Raw genomic sequence first — 25,595 nt, 5'->3', positions numbered from 1 at the left:
TCATATTTTCTCCCTCAACTTCAAAAATCATTTCAAAATGACCCTACATCATAGCAGAAGTACCGACCCAGTCTTTAAAAAGTGAACATGCAAAGAAGAATCAAACACCCTTAACAAAAAAGATAAAACAGCGATATAGGAGGATTTTGAAGTTGAGGGAGAACATGAGATGGGAGTTTTTCAACATACCCTAACTGTCAGAAACCGGAAAAAAACAGAGGTTGGAAAGAGCAAGACCAGACGAGCGTTATTTTTATGAAAATAACCGATCATTCCACTACATAAGACCCTTCTTCCTCAGCTGGGATCTTTAACAACCGCATTTAGGATCATTTGAAGCCACATTTAAACTGCATTTTGGAAGTTCAAACTCGGGGCACCATAGAAATCCACTATATGGAGAAAAATCCCAAAATGTTTTCCTCAAAAAACTATTTCTTTACGACTGAAGAAAGAAAGACATAAACATCTTGGATGACAAGGGAGTGAGTACTTTAACTATAAATCGTTGTTCTGGATGTGGACTTCTCCTTTAAGGTTTGTTATATTGTGTTGTTGTTAAATAAATAAAAAGAAAACAATGCATCTGCATATTTTTCAATGGAAACCTTTTATTTCACCATGACACAATAGTGCACCGAGCCATTGAAGGAAACAAAACATCCATTTGACAAAAGGTGCAACATAAAACATCAAAGTAAAGACGTGAGAAACAAACACATTAAATAAACTATTCACAACATCAAGATCATATTTTCCCCAGAAGGGAGCAGAACAACCATTAATACTGAACACTGGAAATATCTGTAGATCATTTACAAAGGGTTTTACCATGTCTGCAGTCTGCTGAACCCATCAAGCACAAAACACTGCGATCGATGACGAGTTAACCTTTGTTTGACATAGTTTTCTAAAAACTGAATGGAATTTGTGAAACTAGACCTTTGAATAAACATCTTATCAAATGCATCAAGCAAATCTGAAACACCGTTCAAAGCTTAAACGATTTGGTTTTCTTTATTTTTTGTTGCGAGTGACTGAGCTATTTGTTGTTTATGTTATAATACATGTGAAGATTTGGTATAAAATGATCTTCTGAAGGGGATGGAACTGTACAGAGAGCCGAGACAGAGGAGGGGGGAAGTAAAACAGAGCGAGAAAAAAGAAAAAGCAGTCAGACGTTTTGCCTTTGAATAAGACTAGAGGCACAAAGGGTCCACAGAGCAACAGATGTGACCGTTCTGTAGAGAAAAAGAGAGGGAGGGAAGGAGAAGCAGAAGACACATTAGTCAAAAAAAAGAGAAAAAGTAGCCAATTTGACACTCACTCAACCATTTCCATACTGTATGTGTGTAACGCATTGAAAAAGCATCAGTACAGCCTCTCGTGATTCATCTTTCAGCTCAAATGATGCTGATGACCTTGGCCAGTCACATAAGGTGCTTTAATAAGTAGATGAATTCGCTCCTGTCCCTGAGCGCTGTTCTTTATTCCCGCATTCATCTCATTCATCTCACAGCAGCCGGGACCGTTTTCTCTGTGCTCAGCTGGAGTGGCCATGTTTCTTTGCTATCTATCTATAAATGACTTAGACCACCATTTAGAGAGGGGTTCAAATGTCAGAGACTACTAGGGAAAATACATCTAAATGATTAATTCTGAAATGCAATTATGAATATAATTTTTTCATTAAAATTTATATTTTCTAAGAAGCTCCACTAATGAAATGCTAAGAAATGATGTATAGAAGCCCATTTCTGCCAAAAAAAGGTAAATTAAGGTTAATAAGGGACTTTGTAATATAAAAACAGACCATTTTTCTTTGCAGTTTTGAGTTTATATTAAAGTTACAATTTTAAGAGACATAAACTCAGATTTATGACTTACTTACTTGCAATTCTAAGTTCACATCTCGTAATTTTTTTTGAAGTTTACATTTTTTTCTGCCACAGAATAAAAAATCAAAAGGTAATTGTGACTTTTTATCTCATAATTAATAATTTCTTCCTGGCAACTGTGAGTTTTTATCTTACAGTTCTGACTTTTTTCTCAACTGTGAGTTTTTATTTCACAATTCAGACTTTTTTCTCACAACTGTTAATTTTTTCTCAACTGTGAGTTTTTATCTCAGTTATAACTTTTTTTTCACAACTGAGTTTTTATCTCACAACTGTGAGTTTTTATCTCACAACTGACAATTTTTCTCACAATTCTGACTTTTTTGTTACAACTGAGTTTTCATTTCACAATTCAGACTTTTTTCTCACAACTGTTAATTTTTTCTCAACTGTGAGTTTTTATCTCACATTTCTGACTTTTTTTACAACTGAGTTTTTATCTCACAACTGACAATTTTTCTCACAATTCTGACTTTTTTGTCACAATTGAGTTTTTATTTCACAATTCAGACTTTTTTCTTACAACTGTGAGTTTTTATCTCACAATTGACAATTTTTCTCACAATTCTGACTTTTTTTGTCACAACTGTATTTTAATTTCACAATTCAGACTATTTTCTCACAACTGTGAGTTTTTCATTTCTCAGTTTGACTTTTCAGAGCTGCAAGTTATAAACACACAAGCATGAGTACTTGCAATTTTGACTTTTTGACACTTTTCCTCACAACTATTTTATTTCACAAATGTGAGTTTTTAATCGCATAATTCATACTTGTTTTACTCACAAGTGTGAGTTTTTCATCTCACAGTTTGACTTTTCAGAACTGCAAGTTATAAACTTACAATCATGAATTAACATCTCCCAATTTTAACTTTTTTTTTTCACAATTCTGACTTTTTTTTCTCAAAATTGCATGATATGAACTTGTGAAAATTAAATGAATTGAAATGAATTGTGAGAAAAAGGGTCATAATCCTGTGGTGGAAACAAGCTTCCATAATGATTAAGTTTAGTTTTATGTAACTGAATGCCAATGCAAGAAAACACAAAGTATGGTGTTATAAATCTACATTACATTTAAAAAAAAAAAAACTTTACAGTGTTTACAGTGATTTACAGTGTTAATAACGGTCCATTCTGTCCATTAACGATTTCTTTACATTTTCCAAAATTCTAAATTTCTAATTTCAACATTCTAAAGTTTTAAATTAGGTTCTAAAGGCTCTCAATTTAGTGGGGTCTCAGATTTTTGGATCTAACTGTAAGTGTTTTATGAATAATATTTATCTGCACCAACACAATAAAATGAAAGCTGTGGCTGGGCGCACCACCAAAAGCATTTGCCTTTGACTGAACTGGTATTAAAATGTTCAAAAATAAATTAGCCAGATGTCCATGAAACCCTTAGCGGGCCTGTGAAAGCTGTGCTTGTTTCATGTGAAAGGATCCAGCTTAAAAATAATGACAACCACAGGGGTTTACGTCTAAATACTCAATAATAAATAAAGCACTTGATCTCGTGTGTGTCTGTGGGTGGTTATGTAAGTGTCAAGTACCTTGCACTGGCAGAGGGAACACTCCGTGCCGTGTTTGGTCCAAGCGGAGCCGCTGAAGCGAGTGATCCCGTATTCATCTACGCAGGTCTTGGTGATGTCATTCCGAACCGTATCGGCCAGGCAGGGGTCCGTGACGCAGCGTGGACAACACTCGCCCTCTGGAACCACCGTAAACTCACAGTCTGCCACTGGCGCACACGATATGGGCCAGCAGTCCACTTCACCCCTCTGAGAAACACACAGACGGAGACATACTTCAATCCTATACAGAGAACGAAATCAATATTTTCGCAATCCCGTTCGGTGAGGCTACTAGCACATAAATTACACACTTCCGCTTTAACATGCTGCAAATCACAACTAGTGTGTTGTGCTCACTGATCCAGAGAGGAGCGTGTAATGAAGGATCGATACGACACTCCTAGGTCAGTGCTGGTTTAATATAGTCACACACAGGGTTCTGTTTCCTTCAGTATTCTTCAAAACTTTGTGTAACATCTGCTAGACTGCAGGTGATGTGTCAAAATATATCAAAGCTTTGATCCTTTTTGGATGCTTTCCACAGGTGCAAGGAGAAAGTGATGGCGTACTTGGAATGACAAACATAAAAGTATGCGAAGGTCAGTTCGAACAAACACTGCACGGCAAGTGTGAGTAAGACAGACAGAGAAGAAATGTCTACCCAGGGACAGTATGAAGAGATCATTTGCATAATATGGTCAGCTGGAAGTCCCACCTTTCAGTTAATAGTCAGATGCATTAGCAGAGGAAAAAACAACCTTTAATGACATTTTTTAATGTTTTTGAAAAAGCAGTCATAACTCCAGTCTTCAGTGTTATGTGATCGTTCAGAAATCGTTCTAATATGCCAATTCAGTGCTCAAGAAATTGTTATTACTTATAATTTTGTATTATTATCAATGTAGAAAACAGTTGTGCTACTTAATATTTAATATTTTAATACTTCTACTGAGTCAAATTATTTTAATAAATCTGTTGATATACTCCAATGAATCTGTTGGTTGGTTTAAATGATTCGGTTACAGATTGGGCTAACCTAATTCTTGAGTTCAACTCACTGATCTGTAGCGAATCAAGTTTGTGGATAAATAACTCTACTGAGTTGAATAATTTTAACGAATCTGTTGATCTAGTCTAATGAATCTGTTGCTCTGGTCTAAATGATTCGGTTACAGTTTGGACTAACCCAATTCCTGATTTCAGCTCACTGATCTGTAATGAATCAAGTAGTAAATCTGTAGATGAATGATTCTATTGAGTAGAATCATTTTAATGAATCAATTGATCTAGTCGAATGAATATGTTGTTCTGATCTAAATGATTCAGTTACAGTTTGGACTAACCCACTTCTTGATTTGTTGTGAATTAAGTAGTGAATCAAGTTTGTGGATTAATAATTCTACTGAGTTGAATCATTTTAATGAATCTGTTGATCTAGTTTAATGAATCTGCTGTTCTGGCCTAGATGATTCAGTTAGAGATTGGAGTAACCCAATCACTGAGGTCAACTAACTGATCTTTTGTGAATCAAGCAGTGAATCAAGCTGAATCTGTTGATCTAGTCTAATGAATCTGTTGTTCTGGTCTAAATGATTCAGTTACATATTGGACTAACCCAATTCTTGCGTTCAACTCACTGATCTGTAGTGAATCAAGTAAAAGTTAAGTTTATAGATGAATAATTCTACTGAGTCAAATCATTTTAATGAATCTGTTGATCTAGTCTAATGAACCTGTTGTTCCGGTCTAAATGATTTGGTTACAGTTTGGACTAATCAATTCTTGCTTTCAACTAACTGATCTTTTGTGAATCAAGTAGTGAATCAAGTTGAATCTGTTGATCTAGTCTAATGAATCTGTTGTTCTGGTCTAAATGATTTAGTTACAGATTGGACTAACCAGGGGTGGATTGGCCATCTGGCAATTCTGGCAAATGCCAGAAGGGCCGGACCATTTTTTAAATGTGGGCCGGTCAGTTTTTTTTTTTTTTTATATATATATATGTATTGTTTTTACATGCAGGCAGCTTTATCTCTTGCAAGATGTGAATATTATGATGATGATGATGATGATGATGATAATAATAGTAATAATAATAATAATAATAATAAATGTTAAGCATTTGGCCCCATCGGCGACGGCCGGCTGGTTTCGAGATGGGCCGACCCAATCCGACCCAATCAGAGGTTACGCAGACGAAAAAGATCCGAGAAAGCAAAAAAAGGGCTCTAAAATCACGCTGCCAAATGCATAAAATTAACTGAAATATTCTCGAAAGGTTTAAATTCGGCTGCTGCATCGGAGGACAGTAGCGCGGTAGAGGAGGTAAGAAGAAAACAGAAAATATACTTCTAAGTCATTATACTAAAATATACTAAGTAATTTTCACGCCATTCACGCTACTTCTGACAGTTTTTGACAGTAACCTACACTGTGTTTAACAGTTGTAAACTTAGCGTAGAACTCCCGTACATTTTAAAATGTCAGTATTAGCAGATAACGTGGGATTTAGGGTATACAGACTGCTGTATGCTACTAGCAATATAGTCTAACATGCAAAAGAACCTATAGCTATAGCCATAGTACTGTAGGCATTTGTAGTGAACTCTGAATACATAGCTAGTCTTTAAAGTAAAACATTAAATACATGCATAGGTTACAGTATGTAATTAATCCTTAGGTAGGGTGGAACATACAGGCAATAGTGTAATATATCTATGCAATAGTTAGACAATGTAAAATGAGACATTGGCTTGCTTATGTTCTCCCTTGACTGAATCGTGTGTTCATCTATTCAAAACTAGAATGTTTCTGGACCCAGTGCAGATAGCTCAGCTGCTGCAGCAGAGTCAAGTATCATGGAGGTAGGAAGACAGCAATGAGAGAGACACACCCTGACACAAATGCTGACAGTTTCTTAATACTGTGTGATAGGAGTAACCCTTATGATAGGAGTAACCTGTGAATGTGTATCACACACACACATACACACCTTTACACACAAATGGAGATGCAGCACTAGCAACACTTCAGCCTGAAGTGTTGCTAGTGCTGCATGTCCATTTGTGTGTAAAGGTGTGTGTGTGTGTGTGTGTGTGTGATACACATTAACAGGTTACTCCTATCATAAGTAATAGCAGACAAACGGCATAAACAGACAGCACACGGACTCTACAAGATTCACAGATTATTTTTTATTTAGTTTTTACTGTATGTATAAATTTGTTATAAACGGGTTGTTTTTGTTCCAGTCACAAACATTAAATGTTTAAATATCTATTACATATGGTACTGCTTATATTACTTCACCATCTGTACACCAATATAAGTAGTGAATGTGCGTGTCCGTGGGTGGGGCTGTGTCGGTGTGGTAATGTGGGCTGGTGTGGCTACAGTGCCAGGGCTGAATTTTTGTCCCAGTCCGCCCCTGGGACTAACCCAATTCTTGAGTTCAACTCACTGATCTGTAGTGAATCAAATTTGTGGATGAATAATTCTACTGAGTCAAATCATTTTAATGAATCTGTTGATCTAGTCTAATGAATCTGTTGTTCTGGTCTAAATGATTTAGTTACACATTGGACTAACCCAATTCTTGAGTTCAACTCACTGATCTGTAGTGAATCAAATTTGTGGATGAGTAATTCTACTGAGTTGAATCATTTTAATGAATCTGTTGTTCTAGTCTAAATTATTGGACTACCCCAACTGAGTTCAACGCACTGATCTGCAGTGAATCAAGTAGTAAATCAAGTCTGTGGATGAATAACTACTGAGTCAAATCATTTTAATGAATCTGTTGACTTACTCTAATGAATCTGTTGTTCTGGTCTAAATGATTCAATTACAAATTGGACTAACCCAATTCTTGACTCCAACTCACTGATCTGTAGCGAATCAAGTTTGTGGAGGAATAATTCCACTGAGTTGAATCATTTTAATGAATCAGTTAATTAACTTTAATGAATCTTTTGCTCTGGTCTAAATGATCGTTACAGATTCTTGAGTTCAACTTGTTCAGTAAATAATGACTATTTAATTGAGACTTTTTTTAGTTTTGAATCATGAAAGTCTCTTAATATATATATTTTACAGTTGATCTGTGTATTATTAAAATCCTTGCCTTTTTTGTTTCAGGAAAGATACAGGTTTGAAACCACATGAGGGTGAATAAATGATTCATTTTTTGGGTGATTCATTTTTTGATTGCTATTTTTCACTGCAAGACAACATATTTTTTTAGATTACATCCTGAATCAGACAGAGCGGGTTACGTAGACCTTGATTACACAGGGAATGCAGATTTCTCTCTCAATGTCTCTCTCTCCCCTCCCGGAGTTTTCCATTCCGGAAACATTCTTTGTTCTTTCACTCCTCGCACTTTTGTATTCTTAAAATACAAAGCATTCGTCCTGCCCCATTCCCTCGTATTTCTGTGTCTCTTCCTCTCTTTCAAGTTCTGTGTTCTTTTTACTTCACAGGGAACGAGGAAAAAAACTGATGAGAAGAGGGATTCGAAGAGTAAAGGGGGTTGAAAACGACTAAAAGAAAACGCTGACTGAAAGGGAATGTGATAACAGTCCGACGGTATACATAAAAGAGACAAACAAAAAGCAGCTGTACTGAAACCTAATGAAATTTCAATATGGCTACGCAAAACTGGCTCTGTTTGATCCTTTCTCAAAGCTGGTTTAATGGACACAGATTACACTTGTCGAGGATTAAAAAGGACTTTCAATTGAAAGTCAGTTACTGAGCAATTAATCCACAGCTGTAGCTTGGAAAACAAGTGTTTAGTCTGTTACAACGTCCACAACTGTCCAGAAGTCTTTAACAGAATTCATTACAGACCTACAAGTTTAGCAGTCCTAAACCCTGGCGAAAAAGGTTTCATTCTCTGTGAACTAAAAAAAAAACTCTAAGAGAAAATGTGAGCTGGGAGCCTGAAATGTCATGTGAAGAACCTCTCACAAGTTTAGGAGCCCTGTTTGAACCCATTGTCAGCTCAGCAAATACCGTACTAAGGATTTTCACTAGGGAGAAAGATAGAGTTAGCTGGACTTTATAATTCAATTCTTCTCAGAGTGCAGAAAGTTCTGCATAAAGAAGGAAAAATTGGCTACTGGATGAAAGTTCATTGCTGAACCACAACACACAGGAGGGAGAAACACCAGAGGGGCTGAAAACTGCATTTTTTAAGGTTTTGGTGCAAGACTCCCTGACTGAGATATTGCAGAAAGTTCCACTGTGACCAGCAGTTTCTCTGAATCTGAATCTAATACACAGAGAAAAGAATGACAGTAGAGTTTTTCAGCATTGTGCATGTGTGAATGCATACTTGCTAAAGGGGACATATTTCATACTTTTGCATCATATTCTTTCCCTCGAGTCCAGTTATAACTTTAGTTTCGTAACCCAAAAAAGTTGCAGTTCAGTTGTACGTGACCATTTTCCAACTCTCACTCTGACTCTCAGGCTGTTTTTGCCAATGTACTCGGAAGACTATGACAAGTTATGTTATGAAGAGCTGTACTCCTCATATTTGAGGTTGATACAAGGAAATCCTGTTGAATACTGAACAGCTGTTGATATATAAATGTGGGTGGTCATCATTGCATTGATGGTAAAAGTTTTTTTCAAAAATAGTTTCTAAAATAGTTTTATGACTACTAATAGTTTATTATTATCACTAAATAATATGCATAATGCACAAATAATAATCATCTACAAAAGTATGAGAACATGTTAATTTTCAATTAAATTATTTTTTAAAATTAGATTTAAAAAATGAAGAACAAAGCAAAAATATGACAAAAATATTTAAAAATGTTTAAATGTATTATTTTATTATTTTTAAATGTATATGTATAATATATAATTTTAAATATTTACAAATACATATATACCTACTATATTTATAATATAACATATATAAATACTATATTTATAATATAACATATATAAATACTATATTTACCTTATATTAAATCATTATATCATAATTAATGCACAAATAATAATTATATACAAAAGTCTGAGAACATCTTAATTTTCAATGTAATTATGTACAATTGTAACAAAACAAAAGTATGATATAAATATTTAAGAATGTTTAAATATATTCTTGTATTATTTTAAATATTTTTAAAAATCATATACCTACCTAATAAATATTAATAAATACAATTTTGACATTTAAAATATAAAATAATAAAAAATACTACGTTTACCTCATATTAAATAATTACATTATAATTAATGCACAAATAATAATCATATCCAAAAGTCTGAGAACATGTTCTTTTTTTAATTGTATTACTTTTTAAATTTAGATTTAAAAAAAATGTAGAACAAAGCAAAGGTATGATACAAAATTAAGGTTGTTTTAAATATTTAAAAATATGCAAATACCTAAATATTAAATATTAATACAATTTTTTGACATTTAAAATATTACAAAAATAACATTTTGAAAAACAAGGCAAAAGCATGCTAAAACATGTAAGAATTTTAAATATATCAATTTATTATTTTTATATAATTTTTTTTTTTAAATGTGTAAATCTGTAAACAATAAATATTTATAAAAGTTTTTTAAAATATGGCATTTAACCAAATTCACAGCTTCCACTGAAATTGGAACGGCTCCACCGTTTATCTCTAAATGCTTATATAATAATAGTTTGAATATAATCTTTTCTACTGTTCTTTAGCAATATTCCTTTCTAATGTCGACCATACACTACATACTAGTTTATAAATATACACTGGCAGTCATAATGCATTACCACATTGACTTGGCGTAACATGCTGCCACTCACCATGCACTGGCACTGCTGGCAGTTCTCCACCCAGGTCTCTCCGTTACTGTACGCCAGCAGACCGTTCTGGTGCAAACACTGAGAACTCAGACGAGGATCGCATTCAGGACAGCACAGCACATCCACCGTGGGATTCTCACAATCGCACACCATCCGTCTACACATCACCAACCCCGACTACAACAGGAGAGAAAGACGGAGACTGAGTAAAAATCAATTTCTGAGTTTTCCTTTGACTACAACTCCCATAAGCCACTTTGTCTTACCTGACAAGAGCAAACCGAGCACCTGTCGTCATCCAGCACCCAAATCTGTCCGTTGTGTTTCACCTTCCCGTCATGGGCGCAGTCGCCCGTGCAGTTCCTACCATGCGGACAGCGGCAGTCATAACCTCCGTCCACGTTAAAGCACACTGTGTCATTAGCACAGCTGTGCCGCCCCGTCTCACATTCATCAATGTCTGCCATGTGGAAACAAAGACGACACCAATTAAGTCATTTGGTAATTCCAAGGAGTCCAGGTTTAGCTGGTTAGCATTATCTAGCTGGTGTATGTCGTAACTACTCGTTTATCTTTCTCCATTGACTTCCATTCAAAAGAAGCAATGTTTCATTTAAAACAAGTTACCTTCACATGACTCTCCATTGGCTGAGAACATTCCGTTGTCATGGTAGCCATCACGACACTCGCAGTGATACCAGCCAGGTAGGTTGACGCAAGTGGCTCGACTGTCACACTCCACAAATCCATCGGAGCATTCGTCGATGTCTAAGGAGACAAGGTGGAGACATGCATGAGAAAACCCAAGACGTGTATGAAAAAAGCACACTGTCACAGGTGAGCACAGCTGTACCTGAATGACGTCAAAAGTCACATATCATGAAAAGCATTCATAAAAAGAAAAAGAAAAAAAGAATTAAAGATTTAATATGATCTTTCATGGCATTTAAAACCATAAATACACTTAAAGAAAAATGTAATTATATTTTAATTTATACCAAAGCAGCAGATAGATAGATAGATAGATGCTGCAAAATTTACATGAGTGTCAGTTGGTACTGCATTATTATAATATAAAATGTTAAAATTATAATACTAAACTAAACTGTAAGTTAGCTTTAACTTTAAATTACATAATTATATTTCTACTACAATTTGTTTTCTGAAACATAAACATTTAAATGGTGGCTGTCCATATATATATAATTATATATAATTAAACTTTAATTAATTATGTGTATTAATTAAGATTTTTCGTGGTTGTCTTTAAAGAAGTCTCTTCTGCTCACCAAGCCTGCATTTATTTAATCCAAAGTACAGCAAAAACAGTAAAATTCTGAAATATTTTTACTATTTAAAATAACTGTTTTCTATTTGAATATATCTTAAAATATAATTTATTCCTGTGATCAAAGCTAAATTTTCACTATACCATTCAAAAGCTTGGAGTCAGTATAATTTTTTCGAAAGAAATAACAGAAATTAATACTTTTACTTAGCAAGGATGCTTTAAAATGATCAAAAGTGATGATAAACTCATTTAAAATGTTACAAAAGATTTCTACTTCAGATAAATGCTTTTTTCTGAACTTTCTATTCATCAAAAAAAAAAAAAAAAAAAAACGGAAAAAAATTCTATTCAGCTGTTTTCAAAATAATGATAATAATAACATTTTTTGAGCAGCAAATCAGAATATTGGAATGATTTCTGAAGGATCATGTGACTGGAGTAACGATGCTAAAAATTCAGCTTTGATATATATTCAAACAGAAAACAGTTATTTTAAATAGTAAAAATATTTTACAATTTTACTGTCTTTGATGTACTTTGGATCAAATAAGTGCAGATCAAATAAGTCTTTACAAACATTAAAAATCTAAAACTTTTGACTTTTTAGTGTATTTAGCAAAATTCTACTTTCTAAAGTACATTTTTTTTAGCTGACTAACAAGTTTATGGTCACCAAATATGTTTTTTCTGAGGTAAATGTGACGCTATGTCACACATTGTTTACAAGTTGTTTTAATAACGTCTTTCTGTGGTTGAAACTCTGAATTTTTACTCTGCGATTACATGAGACAGGATACAGATAAGCTGTAGGCGGCTGCTCTTTCTTTTAACATACCTTTGGATGTTCATTCATGTTTATTTCATACTGAAACTGGTTTTTAAGCGCAGGTGACAATCAATTCACGCCGCTTTTCTTAAACAGAAAATTTCAGCGATCTGTCACCCCACATCAAACAGCATCAAAATGGTATTTATTCTTTGAATATTGTAATAAAATGGACTGAATTTGACATCTGAGACTTTGTTTCATATCAAAAGTAACGAAGCACAAAGCTTATTGCAATTTAATGGATGGGAGGTGCACTGCAATGTTATGTTCATTAACAGAAAACAGGCTAGACGAATCGATTCTTGGGATTTAAGGATTTAAGAATCAATATCATTTCGTAAAAATGATTAAAATCAAGAAATCAATAGCCTTAGAAAATTATTTTAAACTATAATATTTCACAAAATCAGTTTTTACTGTATTTTTTGACTAAATAAACGCATATATAGTGGAAGCTTCTGTTTGTAAAACATGTTCACAAACAATAATAACAAAGCAGAAAATTCAATTAAATTCAGTACAATGTGTAAATCTATCACTATGGTTTTATTATATTAAAAAAAAGAAAAAAAAAGAAAAGAAAAAAAGAAAAAGGGCATAAAGTGCATATTCTAATGTCGAGTTATGCTAGAGTGTTTTATTCTGTTTTCACAACCTTTTCAAATCCCTAAATGCATACAAATCCACATAAATATATTTGATGTCTGTCCTCGCACCGAATACAAAGGAAGGCAGACAAATAGAGCTTTTGCCATGGGCGTCTTGAAAGCAGAGTATCCAACAGCTGTTGATAATGACGCTCTTCAGAATCTATTCAACTTTCAGTGCTTGTCCTCGAAATACACTCTCACAGAAAGCTCTGCTGAGCGTCACTCAGACCCAGTCAGTTCAATGACAACTTCAACCACAATGGCATACTGGGAGAGAAATGATTTTGTGACCTTAACCCTAGGCTACCGAAAGCATTTCAGCTCACCCATCTCATTAAGACAGTCAAGAAACAGGTGTATTATATTGTATTTCAATGCCAATTTTAATGTCTGAAGTGAAGGCAAGGCTGAGTAGAGATTGTAAAACAAAAGAGGCTGAACACTGTGTGTTTGTGGGTGTGCAAGAGAGAGAGGGAAAAATGTATGTAGCCTTGAGAGTCTTTGTGAAAGAGCACAGAATATGAGAAACCGCCTAAAGGACCTTGTGAATTAGGTTTGCAAGTGTTGCATGTTAGTATTGCACTGGCTGAGAAATATTTAAAGGGATATTTCACTCATTTGTAGAAATGTAAATGTTTAACCGAACGGACTGACACGGTGGAGAAGAAACTGGTGAATAAAGTAATAATTTTTGTTTTCTTTGTGCTCAAAAAGTTTCTCGTAGCTTCATAACATTACAGTTAAACCACTGATGTCACACTGACTATTTTAATAATGTCCTTACTACCTTTCTGGGCCTTGAAAGTGTGTCAGTTCTCGGATTTCATCAAAAATACCTTAATTTGTGTTTCGAAGATGAACGAAGGTCTAACGGGTTTGGAACGACATGAGGGTGAGTAATTAATGACGGAACTTTAATTTTTGGGTGAACTGTCCCTTTAAGAGAACCTTCTGTGAAACATTTGAATAGAAATGGAATGTCTGATGTGAGAAGGGTTCTGAATATTTTTCACTCCTCTGACTAAGATTTCCACACTTTTTCTCTAAAGATTTCACTTCGCCTAACACTAAATCCCCCATCCCTCAAAAACAAAGAACGGCGAAAATAACACAAACAGTGCTGAATAATACATAGATGTAGGCAGTGCTGATGACATTTATTCATTTTCTTCCTTGAGCACAAACACACACTGCACTCATCTCCCTCAGAGGAACGGCTGGCATTTGTGCTGTCAGTAAGCAGTAGCGAGTATTGATTGACTGTGTATTCACGGGCAAACCCCCAGGGTTCCCGCTGTCCTGCAGCCCTGCCACTAATTTGTCACGGAATGTCACAAGTCGACGGCACAATGCACAGTCTCCATCTCATTTGTTCACTCTTCAGCATTTGGGATCCTCATATATTTCCATTTGCTTGCAGTAGTGTGTTTTGCTCTGGCAAAAACCAAGGTCAGTTTAAGAGAATAGTTTACTCAACCTCAGGCAATCCAAGATATGGATGAGTTTTGGGTAAATTTAGCATTACAACACTCTCTCACCAATGGATCCTCTGCAGTGAACGGGTCAGAATGAGAGTCTAATCAGCTGATAAAAGCATCACAATAATCCCCCAGTAATCCACATGACTCCAGTTCATCAATTAATGTCTTGTGAAGTGAAAAGCTCTGCTTCTAAGAAACCATCAAGTTTATATTCCATAATAACGCTTCATACAAGTGACAAAGTCTCACATCAAAATGCAGTTTTGGACTGTTTTCACTTAAAAGAGAGCTTGATCTGTGCATATTTCTCTCCTGATTCAGACGAGATGGCTTTTTCAATAGAGAAAGTAATGTTATTGTAATGTAGGAGGTGTGACAACAGAGTTGAGGATCCATGTGAAGGCATTATTTAAGAGTAACATCCAACAGTAACATCCAAAGCAACGCAAAAGAGCAATCCACAAAACAGGCAATAGTGAGGGCAGGCAGCAATTGATAAAAAAAAACAAAGAAAACAGTCCAGGGTCAAAACATAGCCAGGCAAGGCAAGGAACATGACAAGATTGGGCAAGAAAAACAAGAAAACATTTGGTAGAGTTTGCAATAGCAAAGCAATACTTTGCAATGTGAGTGTGTTTGAATGCAGCCTTTATAGTCTTCCTGATTGGAAACAGGTGTCCGTAATAATTCCTATGCAAGGGCTCATCGGAAAGGGAGTCCAGAAAATGCCTATTTTGACTGGAAGCAGATACACGCTTTTTTCATGCATGTCTCTTTAAATGTAAATGAGGTGCTTCTTCCGGAATAGGGCTGTGCCTTTACAGCTCCTACCTCAGATACTCTGCCAAAAAACATCTGTTTGATTTTGATTTTCATGTCTATTATGCTGACATCATGCATTTTAAACCAAATTCTTTTCAACTTCTGATATAGATTTAAAAAGCGTAGTCAAAACAGGCAGGGCCAAAATATGAGCAAACAGTGACATACAAGGCAATGGTCAGGGCAAGCAGCTATCGATCAAAAACAAAGGAAACAGTCCACGGTCAAAACATGAACAAGGCAAGGTTAGGCAAGGCAAGGCAAGGCCAGGAACGTGGCAAGACTAGGCAAGGAAAACAAGAAAACACTCAGCAGAATCTGCATTAGAAAAACAATATTTTGCAATGTGAGTGTTTTAGAGTGCAACCTTTATAGTCCTCCTGATTGGAAACAGGTGTCCAAAATAGGTCCTATGCAAGGGCTTATGGGAAATGAAGTCTGGGAGGCAAATTTGATGGAGATCTCTCTAGGTGAATGTGAGAAATGACAGAGGCCAGATTCATGACAGTTATGGATATAGGACTCTAGGATTTTTGTTGGAAGCAAGGTTTAGTCTGTGTGTCCAACAAAGGTGCTCTGCTGAAAACACTCAAAAGTGCTGCGCTTTTTTCAGTTGAGACTCTGTGGTTGCTATTAGAAAGAAATCTTAAGAAAGCAGAATAGTGTATGTTTTAATTTATTTTTTTTTTTTTGTATACGGAATGTCCGCTGAAATATATGGCAAATGCATAGCGAATGAAATGTTTCTCCAAGCATTATTTTTTATAACAACATTATGGTAGTCTGGCAATTCAATGTAAAAAACATAAATACTCGGAGACAAGCAATATTAACTTCCAGTGTTGTTCAGTCATAGTATAAGCAGGGTGGTTGGTATTAGTCCAGCCCCTTCTTCACTCTGATTGGTTGACTGACTAGAAAGTAACAGTAATGAGCGCAGCATTTTACATTCTTCAACTCTCTGCGCTGAGAAAAAAACGGCACACCCCTGCTATTTCAAAAAACGCCGTGCTCCTATTGAGAACAACTGAAAAAATATGCTAGCTGTGTGTAAATGAATGTTTTGAAACTAAAACACTGTTTTCATGCATGTCTCTTTAAATGCAAATGAGCTGCTGCTCCCCACCCCCTTTTTCAGTATAGAGCTGTGCCTTTACAGCTTGTACCTTGGATACTCTGCTAAAAACATCTGTTTGGCTTTGATTACCATGTCTATCGTGCTGAAATAATGTGCTTTTAAGACATATCAGTTTAAACTTCTGATATAGGGTTTTGTAAGTGCACACATCCAAAGCACGCACACAGAAAGCAGCTGTCACATGGCATGTGAGTACTAAATTAAGTTCTCTTTCATGTCTTATTGCGCTTAAACTGTCAAATACACACAAGTTTATGTTAAAAACACACAGAAGTTACAACAGCTGGGAAAGAAATCACATGTGTTTATTAGATCTGTGTGGCAGCAGTGTAATATACAGTAAATAAATCAATAAATCCACTGCTCTCTTGTCTCCTCTGAGACTGGGACTCTGAATAGTGTTATGCTTTCGTCAGTATAGTCAACTTTCGCCATGACGTTAAAACTGGTGCACTGTTGTCGCTTGCAGAAAAAAATGGGTGGAAACTTGCAGATTATGGGGCGGTAACATTATAATTAGATCCCATCACATTACTAGGGGAGCAAAATCTGCAGCTCATTTTTAAATATGCTTGCAGAAAAATTATTCTTTTAAGAGCGCAGTTTCTTTTGAGATAATCAAGAGGATCAGGGTGCATAATATCCTGCTAGAACAGGCCGAACACTTCCCGAGTCAAAGTGCCAAGTAAAACAGATTATCCAATCCCATGAGTGCAGACGGGAATAGTTATGAGTCCACGGTGGAATCCTCAAGTCAATTTCATCAGGGACGATTCTTCAAACAGTAAGTCATCAATCCACTCAGTCCCTTTACGTCCCGGCTGTTCCCACCCCAGCTATCTCCTTCATCTGCCCTGCTCTCGTTTTTTTCCCCGCTCTTCCCTTCATCCTCCCCCTCTATCCTCACACTAATGAACAGATTCACAGCCACTGCTGGTTCTCACCGGGGAGCTCGGCACTGTAGAAGGGCCTCGATGCAAACGAGGGTGTGTGCATGAAAGTCTGGTCCCATTCTCAAACAAAGTCTGACACTTTTTTTTGAATGGGAAGTTCAAAAGCACACCTTTTCTTACTGAGTTGGCAGATAGCAGAATCTCAGAACTTCCCCAATATAAGTGGCAATTCAGAGGAAAGCATTATCTTTAAAGGAGAAGCGAATTGCTATTCGCCACCCATTTTACTGGAGATGGTGATGCAGAGATTTCAGCGATATTCAGTGAGAAAAAAAGCTTCTTTGGAATAACATCATTTAGAAAGTAAATACTGTTGACTAACTTAATTTTTTAACTTAACTAAAAAAAATTCTTAAGATTTTTGTTCTGTTCAATTAAAATATATATTAAAATATTACAAAATAAATATATATAATATTTTTAAAATAACATATTTTATAATTTTTTAATAATTATTATTCATTAATAATTTTTTAATCATTAAAATGTATAATACAACACAAAATATGCAATATATATTAAATATATAAAAAGTAAAAATATTTACTATTTAATAAAATAAAAATTTACTTTAAGTGTTAAGCAAGATAATTAAGGAAAGATTAAAATAAAAAGTATTAAAATACAATGAAACAAATATAAAAATAAAAAACTTTTTATTTTGATATTTGTCATATTTTATAATACATTTTAATTTATAATACAACACACACACATACACACACTAACAATTTAAAATAATATATTCAATAATTTTTATAATAAAAAACTAAAATATTATGTATACTGTATTGTAAATTAAAATTTATAATACAAACAAAATATGCAATGCATATAAAATATATTAAAAAGTAAAAAATATTTAGTATTCTATATAATATTATACATCAAAATTTCAGTGTTAAGATAAATAGTTAAGGAAAGATTAAAATGTGTAATAAAATATAATGAAATAAATATAAAAATAAAAAAACTTTTGTTTTAATATATATATTTTGTAATATTTAACTAAACATTTTAATATACATTTATACATACACTTATACACTTTTAAAATATGTTGTATTTAAATTAAAACGTGACAGTAAATATCAAAATAAAAATCTCTATAAATAATATTTAACAATTTTAGCAATCATAATATATTTATAAAAATATAGCTCTTCTCAGGAATAGATACTGATATATATACACACACATTACATAAACAACGTATATAATTAAATTAAATTAATATAAAATAAATAAATTAAAATGTATAATAAAATATGACAAAATCGATTTAACACGTTAAAATATATTTAACGATTTTACTAAAAAATAAAATACTACATATACTATATTATAAATTAAAATGTAAACAATAATACAATAATACACAATACAAAATAAACGTAATACATATGAAATAATAATTATAAAGTAATTAATAAAAAATTAATTTAATATAAAAATTATTTTACATTCTACATAATATTCTATTATTTTATCCGTGTTTAGCAGGATAATTAGTAAAGATGCTCAACAATTAAACACTAATCAGCTCATTAATGATTTAAAAATGAAAAAATAATGTAGCATCATAAATTAAAATGTACAATAATATATAACAAAATAAATATAAAAGCTATTTTGTTTATGAGAAAACTGAGGTCTGTGTTGCACAGTAAGGGAAGACACTCAACAGCTAAACACTAATTAGCTCCACCTCATTAGACTTGATGAGTAACGCCTTGGAATACACGAACCCAATGAAGCAGACATAATCAGAGCGCTTAAATAAACATGCAGGAATTTTATCGGAAGACCCAACCGGCAGTTGTTTTGAATCTCTTTGTACACAATGTTACGCTCCTCCCAGTGGGACTGTCTCACTAGAGCTTCTGAAGATATCCTCATTAAAATTTGATAGGGGTAGGGCTCCGTTCTAGCTTTATATTAGGAATAAACACTCCTCGAGACTCCATCCTGGCACAAAGACACCGTTAAGGTGTTCAGAGCCATTTTTCACAAGTCTGCAAGTTGAAGGTGCACACGTCCCCTTGCTATACACCCATCACATAAAGAATTAACAAGTAGCCTGCAGAAATGTCTTGTTTAAGAGGAAGGACCCTCAAGCTCAGGGCGTTTAACCCCTGAGGACCTGCTGTAATTGGGTTTCCTTTATGAACAGAGCATGTGTGAAGCATCTGAGCCAATCGGATGGATAATACACGCTGCCAATCTTCTAAGAGGTAAGAGCCGAAATATGAAAGGAAATGCGACTCCCTACAGCTTCCTTTTCAGGGGAAGATAAAAAGAGAGCGAGAGAGAGCTTCCCTCGCAGCATTTTTATTCAGAAAGCATCTTTGCGGCAGGATATTTGATGGAGAAGATAATTCGGAGTCTTTGTGCTTCAGTCGATTACTCTCATTAAAGCACAGAATGACAATAAAAACACAATGCTCTTATCTAATCATTTCTCTATTTTACCAGGAGAACAATATCTCCTCAACTAATGGATTGCTTTGTGTTTACCAAACTGGTAGGGAGTGTTACCGAAGTTGGGCGTATGTGCCAACGTCAAGCTGGCATAGATAAAAAAAGAGAGAGGCTTACTGACAAAGACGGAGAGTTTAATAATGCAGTTCTTTTAGTGGAGGGATACGAGGTTTCAAAGGGACGGAGAACAGACTTTTCTTTGCCTCTCATGTTTGTTTGTGCAATATTTATCCTCTTTGTGCTTTTGTCATACCATTACATTTCCCCTCAGAGGAAGAAAGAAAACATGAGGGAGAAACCGTGAGGGATTACAGGCGGCTGAGCACACCAAACGGGCATAAAGAGCATAATCTATTGCTTGAATATACAGAAAATACCATGACACCCAAAAATGGTAATGGTAAGTCAGAGCACTCAATAAAAATTAAAACAAAGAAATGTTATGACGTAAAAGTAATAGGAAATGATTTTTCTAAAATAAATAAGTCTTGGTGTTTTTTTCTCTTATTCTTTTTTTATTTGTAAAAAACTTTTTTTGTCCTTTTTCTTTTGGTAATTTCTCTCTGTAATTCATGAACGAATTAACAAATGAACGTACGTACAAACAAATAAATTAAACAAATAGTCTGTAATTGCTGTGTGTGTTTTCTTGTTTTTAAATTTGGGTTTTAAAGTCTTTACAAATATATATTGTTTTTATAAAATATATAAATGTTTAATTTTTGAGTTTCAAAAGTTTTCAAAAAAGTGAAAATAAGAAAAGATTAGGATTTCAAAATGTAAAAAAAAAAAAAATTGAATGAAGAAATTAATAAGAAATATTTATTATTTTATCATTTAATTGATTGATTTTATTTTATTTTTTGGTCTTGAATTGTTTCTCTAAATTTTTGTGTTTATTTATTTGTAAAGTGTTTACATTTTACAATGTAAAATTTAGCTCTGTAATTCACAATAAATAAAACAACCAAAAACAAACAAACAAACAAAATAAAAATAAAAATAAATAAATAAATAAATAAAGTCTGCAACTGCAATAAAAATCTTTTTTATCTTGTTTTCAAAGTCTTTATAAATATTTATATTTTTTTTATAAAATATGTAAAAAAAAAAAAAAAAAAAAAAGGAAAGAAATAATATGGGTTTTAAAATCTAATTTAAATATGAAAATAAGAATATATTATGATTTCCAAAAATGTAAACAAAACAAATAGTCATGACAAAACTAACAAGAAATATTTATTATTTTTATTGCATTATTTATTTAATTATTTAATTTATTTATTTAATTATTTTACTAAATATTGTAATCTTTTTTCCTCTATTGCTTTTTTTTTTTTTTTTTTTTTTTTTGGTCTTAAATTGTTTCTCAATTTTATCTATATTTGTATTTTTTTTTCCAATTTAGCTCTGTAATTCACAATAAATAAATGAATGAATGAATGAATGAATGAATGAATTGCAATAAAAATCTGTTTTTGTTATGTTTTTGTTTTCTGGGTTTCAAAGTCTTTATAAAAATTGATAATATAATATTTATAATATTTTAAAAATAAAACTAAAAATCTGGATTTCAAAATCTAATTTAAATGTGAAAATGAGAAAATATCAGGATTTCAAAAAATTAGATGACAAAATTAATAGGAAATATTTCTTATTTTATCATATCATTGATTGGTTTATTTATTTATTTATTTATTTTTAATAAATATTATCTTTTTTTTCCCCCTGTAGATTGTTGGTCTTAAATTGTTTCTTTAAAAAAACATTCTCTGTAAAATGTTTATCTGTCTTTTTTTTTTCCAATTTAGCACTGTAATTCAGAATAAAACAACAACAACAAAAACAACAAAACAATAAAACAAACAATTTAAAACAAATAAAGCTCAGAATTTGAAATATCTGCTTGTTTTCGGCATGTTTATTAAGCTGTTTTCCCGTGTAGATATTTTAAGCTTTTTTCATCCTTGTGGAGACATTTGGTCCTCGCAACGTAGGCAAAACCTGACCCACGTAACATAGCTGTGAGTTAGTCTGTGTGTCAGCCAGTTCTGCCTCCAAGACCGGTGAGTCAGGCGTTCAGCACACACACAGCGTCTCGCAAACCACACCTCACTCCATCTTCCCTCTATCTCTCCACCAGCTGTCTCCTTTAGTCCCCATGCCTCCTCATTTCCTCTCTCCTCACTCCTCTTTTTCTCTTTCCCTTCATCATCCCTCTGTCACTCACACATAGGAGCGAGTGGGTGTTGGACCGCTTTGTAAAAAAACCACCGGCAGATGCCCTGCTGGGTAACACTGAGCAAAAGGTTCTGAGGTCTCTGTCTCTCTATCTCTCTCACACACACACACACACACACACACACACACACAAACACACATCCCTACAGCCATAAAACAGCTTCATGTCCATCTTTTCCAGAGTTCAGTGGCTCGCTTGAAATTGTACCAGTTAACAGAAGCCTGCACTGCTGAAAATCAATTTCTTAATCAGTATTTTTTGGATTGTTTTTGAATGCAGTTTTAAAACTAGGTTGGTGTATACACAATTTTCACTCAGGAACTGCTAGTAAATTTCACATTTAATCAAACACTATTTTCTTGTAAAATCAAAACTATTTGTTACAGTGTTCATTTCTGCATGTACAATCCAGGGAGAAGTTGTCCACAAAATGACAAGTTTCCAACATCAAGTAATTTTCCTGTCAGCACTAAAAGTGCAATACTGTTATTAATCTTACTAATCACAGGCCTTCAGAACATATTTAATGTTTAATATAAAGCTATGAGGTGTAGGCAGGGCTTGTCAGCGCAGAGTGACGAAACACAAAGAGACGGGCACAAACTGAAATGACATGGAAGAGATGTGATCTATATCTTGACGCTTTCATGTCACATTTGGTTAAAACATGGTGTCGGGGAAACGGGTGACATCCATCTTCAGTATCAGACGTACATTTATCAAACTGCAGTGACACTTGTTTCACTTGCGTATATGTAGGGTTTATACTACATGACAGAATATAGTATATATGAAAATAAACTCTATTGGATAATTGGATCACATGCTTGAAATTTGACCACTGAATTTTGCTAAATTTTAAATAAATAAATAAATAAATAATATGTTTTATCGTCTTAATTTTCTTACTTTTTTGTCTTATTTCTCTGTAAAAATCATCTTTTTGATGATTAGTTTTGCTATAACTTCACCATTCTATTCATGGAATAATACATTAATAAAAATAATTTAATAATATCAATAATAAGCAAACATTATTCATATTCATATTACATTACATTACAGCCAAATATATTATGATATCAAATCATATTAATATGAATATATGATATTAATGAATATTATTATTTAACTTAAATTTGAAGTTAAAACTGTTATCAAGAATCATAGAATTTCACATATTTACTACTAAAAATATTTAACTTTTATTATAATTTTAATTTTATAACCATCGTTATTATAATTATATTGCATTACAACTAAATATTATATCATAATATATCATATCATATCATATCATATCAATATTAATAATTTATATTAATATTAAAATTAAAATTTAGGTTAAAATTATCAAGAATCATAGAATTTTACATACCAAAACTTTTACATATCTACTAAAAATATTTGACTTTTATTATAATTTTAATTTTATAACCATCATTATTATAAATATATTGCATTACAACTAAATATTATATCATATGTCATATCATATCATATCATATCATATCATATCATATCATATCATATCAATATTAATAATTTCTATTAATATTTAAATTAAATTTGAGGTTAAGTTGTTATTAAGAATTATAGAATTTCACATATCAACTACTAAAAAAAATTAACTTTTAGTATAATTTATATTTATATTTATAATTTATTTATAATTTATATTTATATTTATAAGTTATATTTATATTTAATTTATATAATATATATTTTATTTAATATATTATATTAAAATAAATTGTATTAATATATTAATACATTTCAGTGTATAATATTATTTACATGTTACTATAATTCATATCTATCATTATACTATAATTCAAAGTACTGTAAAGAGTAGTTAAACCAAGTAATTATATTTTTCTTTTTTAAATAATTTATTATATTTATTATAATTTATAATTAAATTTATTTATTACATTTGTACATTTGTTCAAGTTAAAAAAAAAGTGGTAACAATTTTTAATAAGGTTCATTAGTTAACATTAGTTAACTACATTAGTTAGTTCATGTAACTAAGAATAAACAATACTTCTACAGCATAGATTAATCTTAGTTTATGTTAATTTCAACATTTACTTAACAGTTATTATTAAAATCACAAGTTGTGTTTGTTAACATTAGTTAATGCACCATGAACTAACAATGAACAACTGTGTTTATTAACTAACATTAACAAAGATTAATAAATACTGTAAGAAATAGTGAAAATAGCATTTTTATAACAATTTATATTCTCAATATAAATTTAGAATCACTTTAAAATAGATAACAAATATTTGTTTATATTCTGTTTTATAATATAGAACTATATTCTATTATGCAATCAGCAAAATATTGAGAATAAATATAACAACTTTTTATTGCATAACTGCAAATATCACTTTAGATTATCCCTTTACATTAATCATCAAATTCCCAGCAAACATGCATATCCACAGTGTCACAAACTATCGCAGAGTCCACAGAGAGACATCTTTGATCATGTTCACATTCTTGGAAATAAGTATAAGAGATAAGTATGTCACTCGCCTGGAAAATATCAAAAATAAATCATCTCTCCTCCACAGCTTCTGCAGCTCCTACAGCACTACATTTCTACCAACTCACTCCATCACGATAATACGAAAACACTTGAGGAGCAACATCACGGCATGAGAATGTGTTGTACACTTTTCTCCACTCCCAATTTCTTGCTCTGGCATCTGTTGAAAGGTTACAGGAAATGTCCTTCCGCTGGCCTAATTGCGTCTTACCTGTCTCACATCTCTTCCCCGTAAAGCCCTGCTGGCAGACGCAGGTATCTGGAGAGACGCAGGAGCCTCCGTTGAGACACTGGCCCTCACACAGCGCTGCACATCAAACACAAGACACACGGGTCAACACACATTTCAGCAGGATTACACCAGACCAATAAAAAATAGAGTCTCGGCAAACCAGAGGCTGAGCTAATGCATGTGTGCAATATAGTGATGTACACTGTAAAAGTTTTTTAAATAAAACTTTAAATAAATTTTAAAAAATTATTGGAGTACACTTCACAAGAAAATACTATTTCAGTCTTTATGCTCCAACACAATTCAGACTTTTTTTCTTGTAATTTTAGCAATGAGCGAAAAAATGTTTCTACAGCAATTTTTTTCAGGTTTTTATTTTTTTATTTTTTTGTAATGTAATAGTACCATTTGTATCTGTTAATAAAAAAAAAAGCTGTTATTAATATAATTGATTATAATAACTGCTCTGTAACTGTTATTGAGTTATTAAGCCGAATTGAGACATGAACTTGTAATTTTAAGAACAAACCAGTCATTTTTCCCCTCAAAACTGGACTTTATAACTCGCAATTGCGAGTTTATATCTCACAATTCTGGGGGAAAAAAAGTCAGAATTAT

General features: G+C 32.9%; 1 protein-coding gene across 2 annotated transcripts in view; it reads right to left on the bottom strand.

The window, feature by feature from the left end:
* Positions 1–591: 591 nt before the first annotated feature.
* The window catches only part of nell2b (neural EGFL like 2b), a 61,025-nt gene continuing 36,021 nt past the window's right edge, over positions 592–25,595 (bottom strand). For both annotated transcript variants that reach the window (XM_051107800.1, XM_051107801.1), the window contains exons 15-20: positions 24,957–25,052; positions 10,926–11,066; positions 10,565–10,758; positions 10,299–10,475; positions 3,457–3,684; positions 592–1,241 (exon numbers count right to left, since the gene is read on the bottom strand). In XM_051107800.1, coding sequence (XP_050963757.1) covers positions 1,200–1,241; positions 3,457–3,684; positions 10,299–10,475; positions 10,565–10,758; positions 10,926–11,066; positions 24,957–25,052 — 878 coding nt within the window. In that variant the 3' untranslated portion in view covers positions 592–1,199. The remainder of the gene's footprint in view (positions 1,242–3,456; positions 3,685–10,298; positions 10,476–10,564; positions 10,759–10,925; positions 11,067–24,956; positions 25,053–25,595) is intronic.

The sequence above is a fragment of the Labeo rohita genome, chromosome 4 (assembly GCF_022985175.1).
Source record: "Labeo rohita strain BAU-BD-2019 chromosome 4, IGBB_LRoh.1.0, whole genome shotgun sequence".
In the NCBI taxonomy this organism is placed as follows: domain Eukaryota; kingdom Metazoa; phylum Chordata; class Actinopteri; order Cypriniformes; family Cyprinidae; genus Labeo; species Labeo rohita.
The sequence above is the reverse complement of the archived record's forward strand: the minus strand, read 5'-3'. Positions and strand labels throughout refer to the sequence as shown.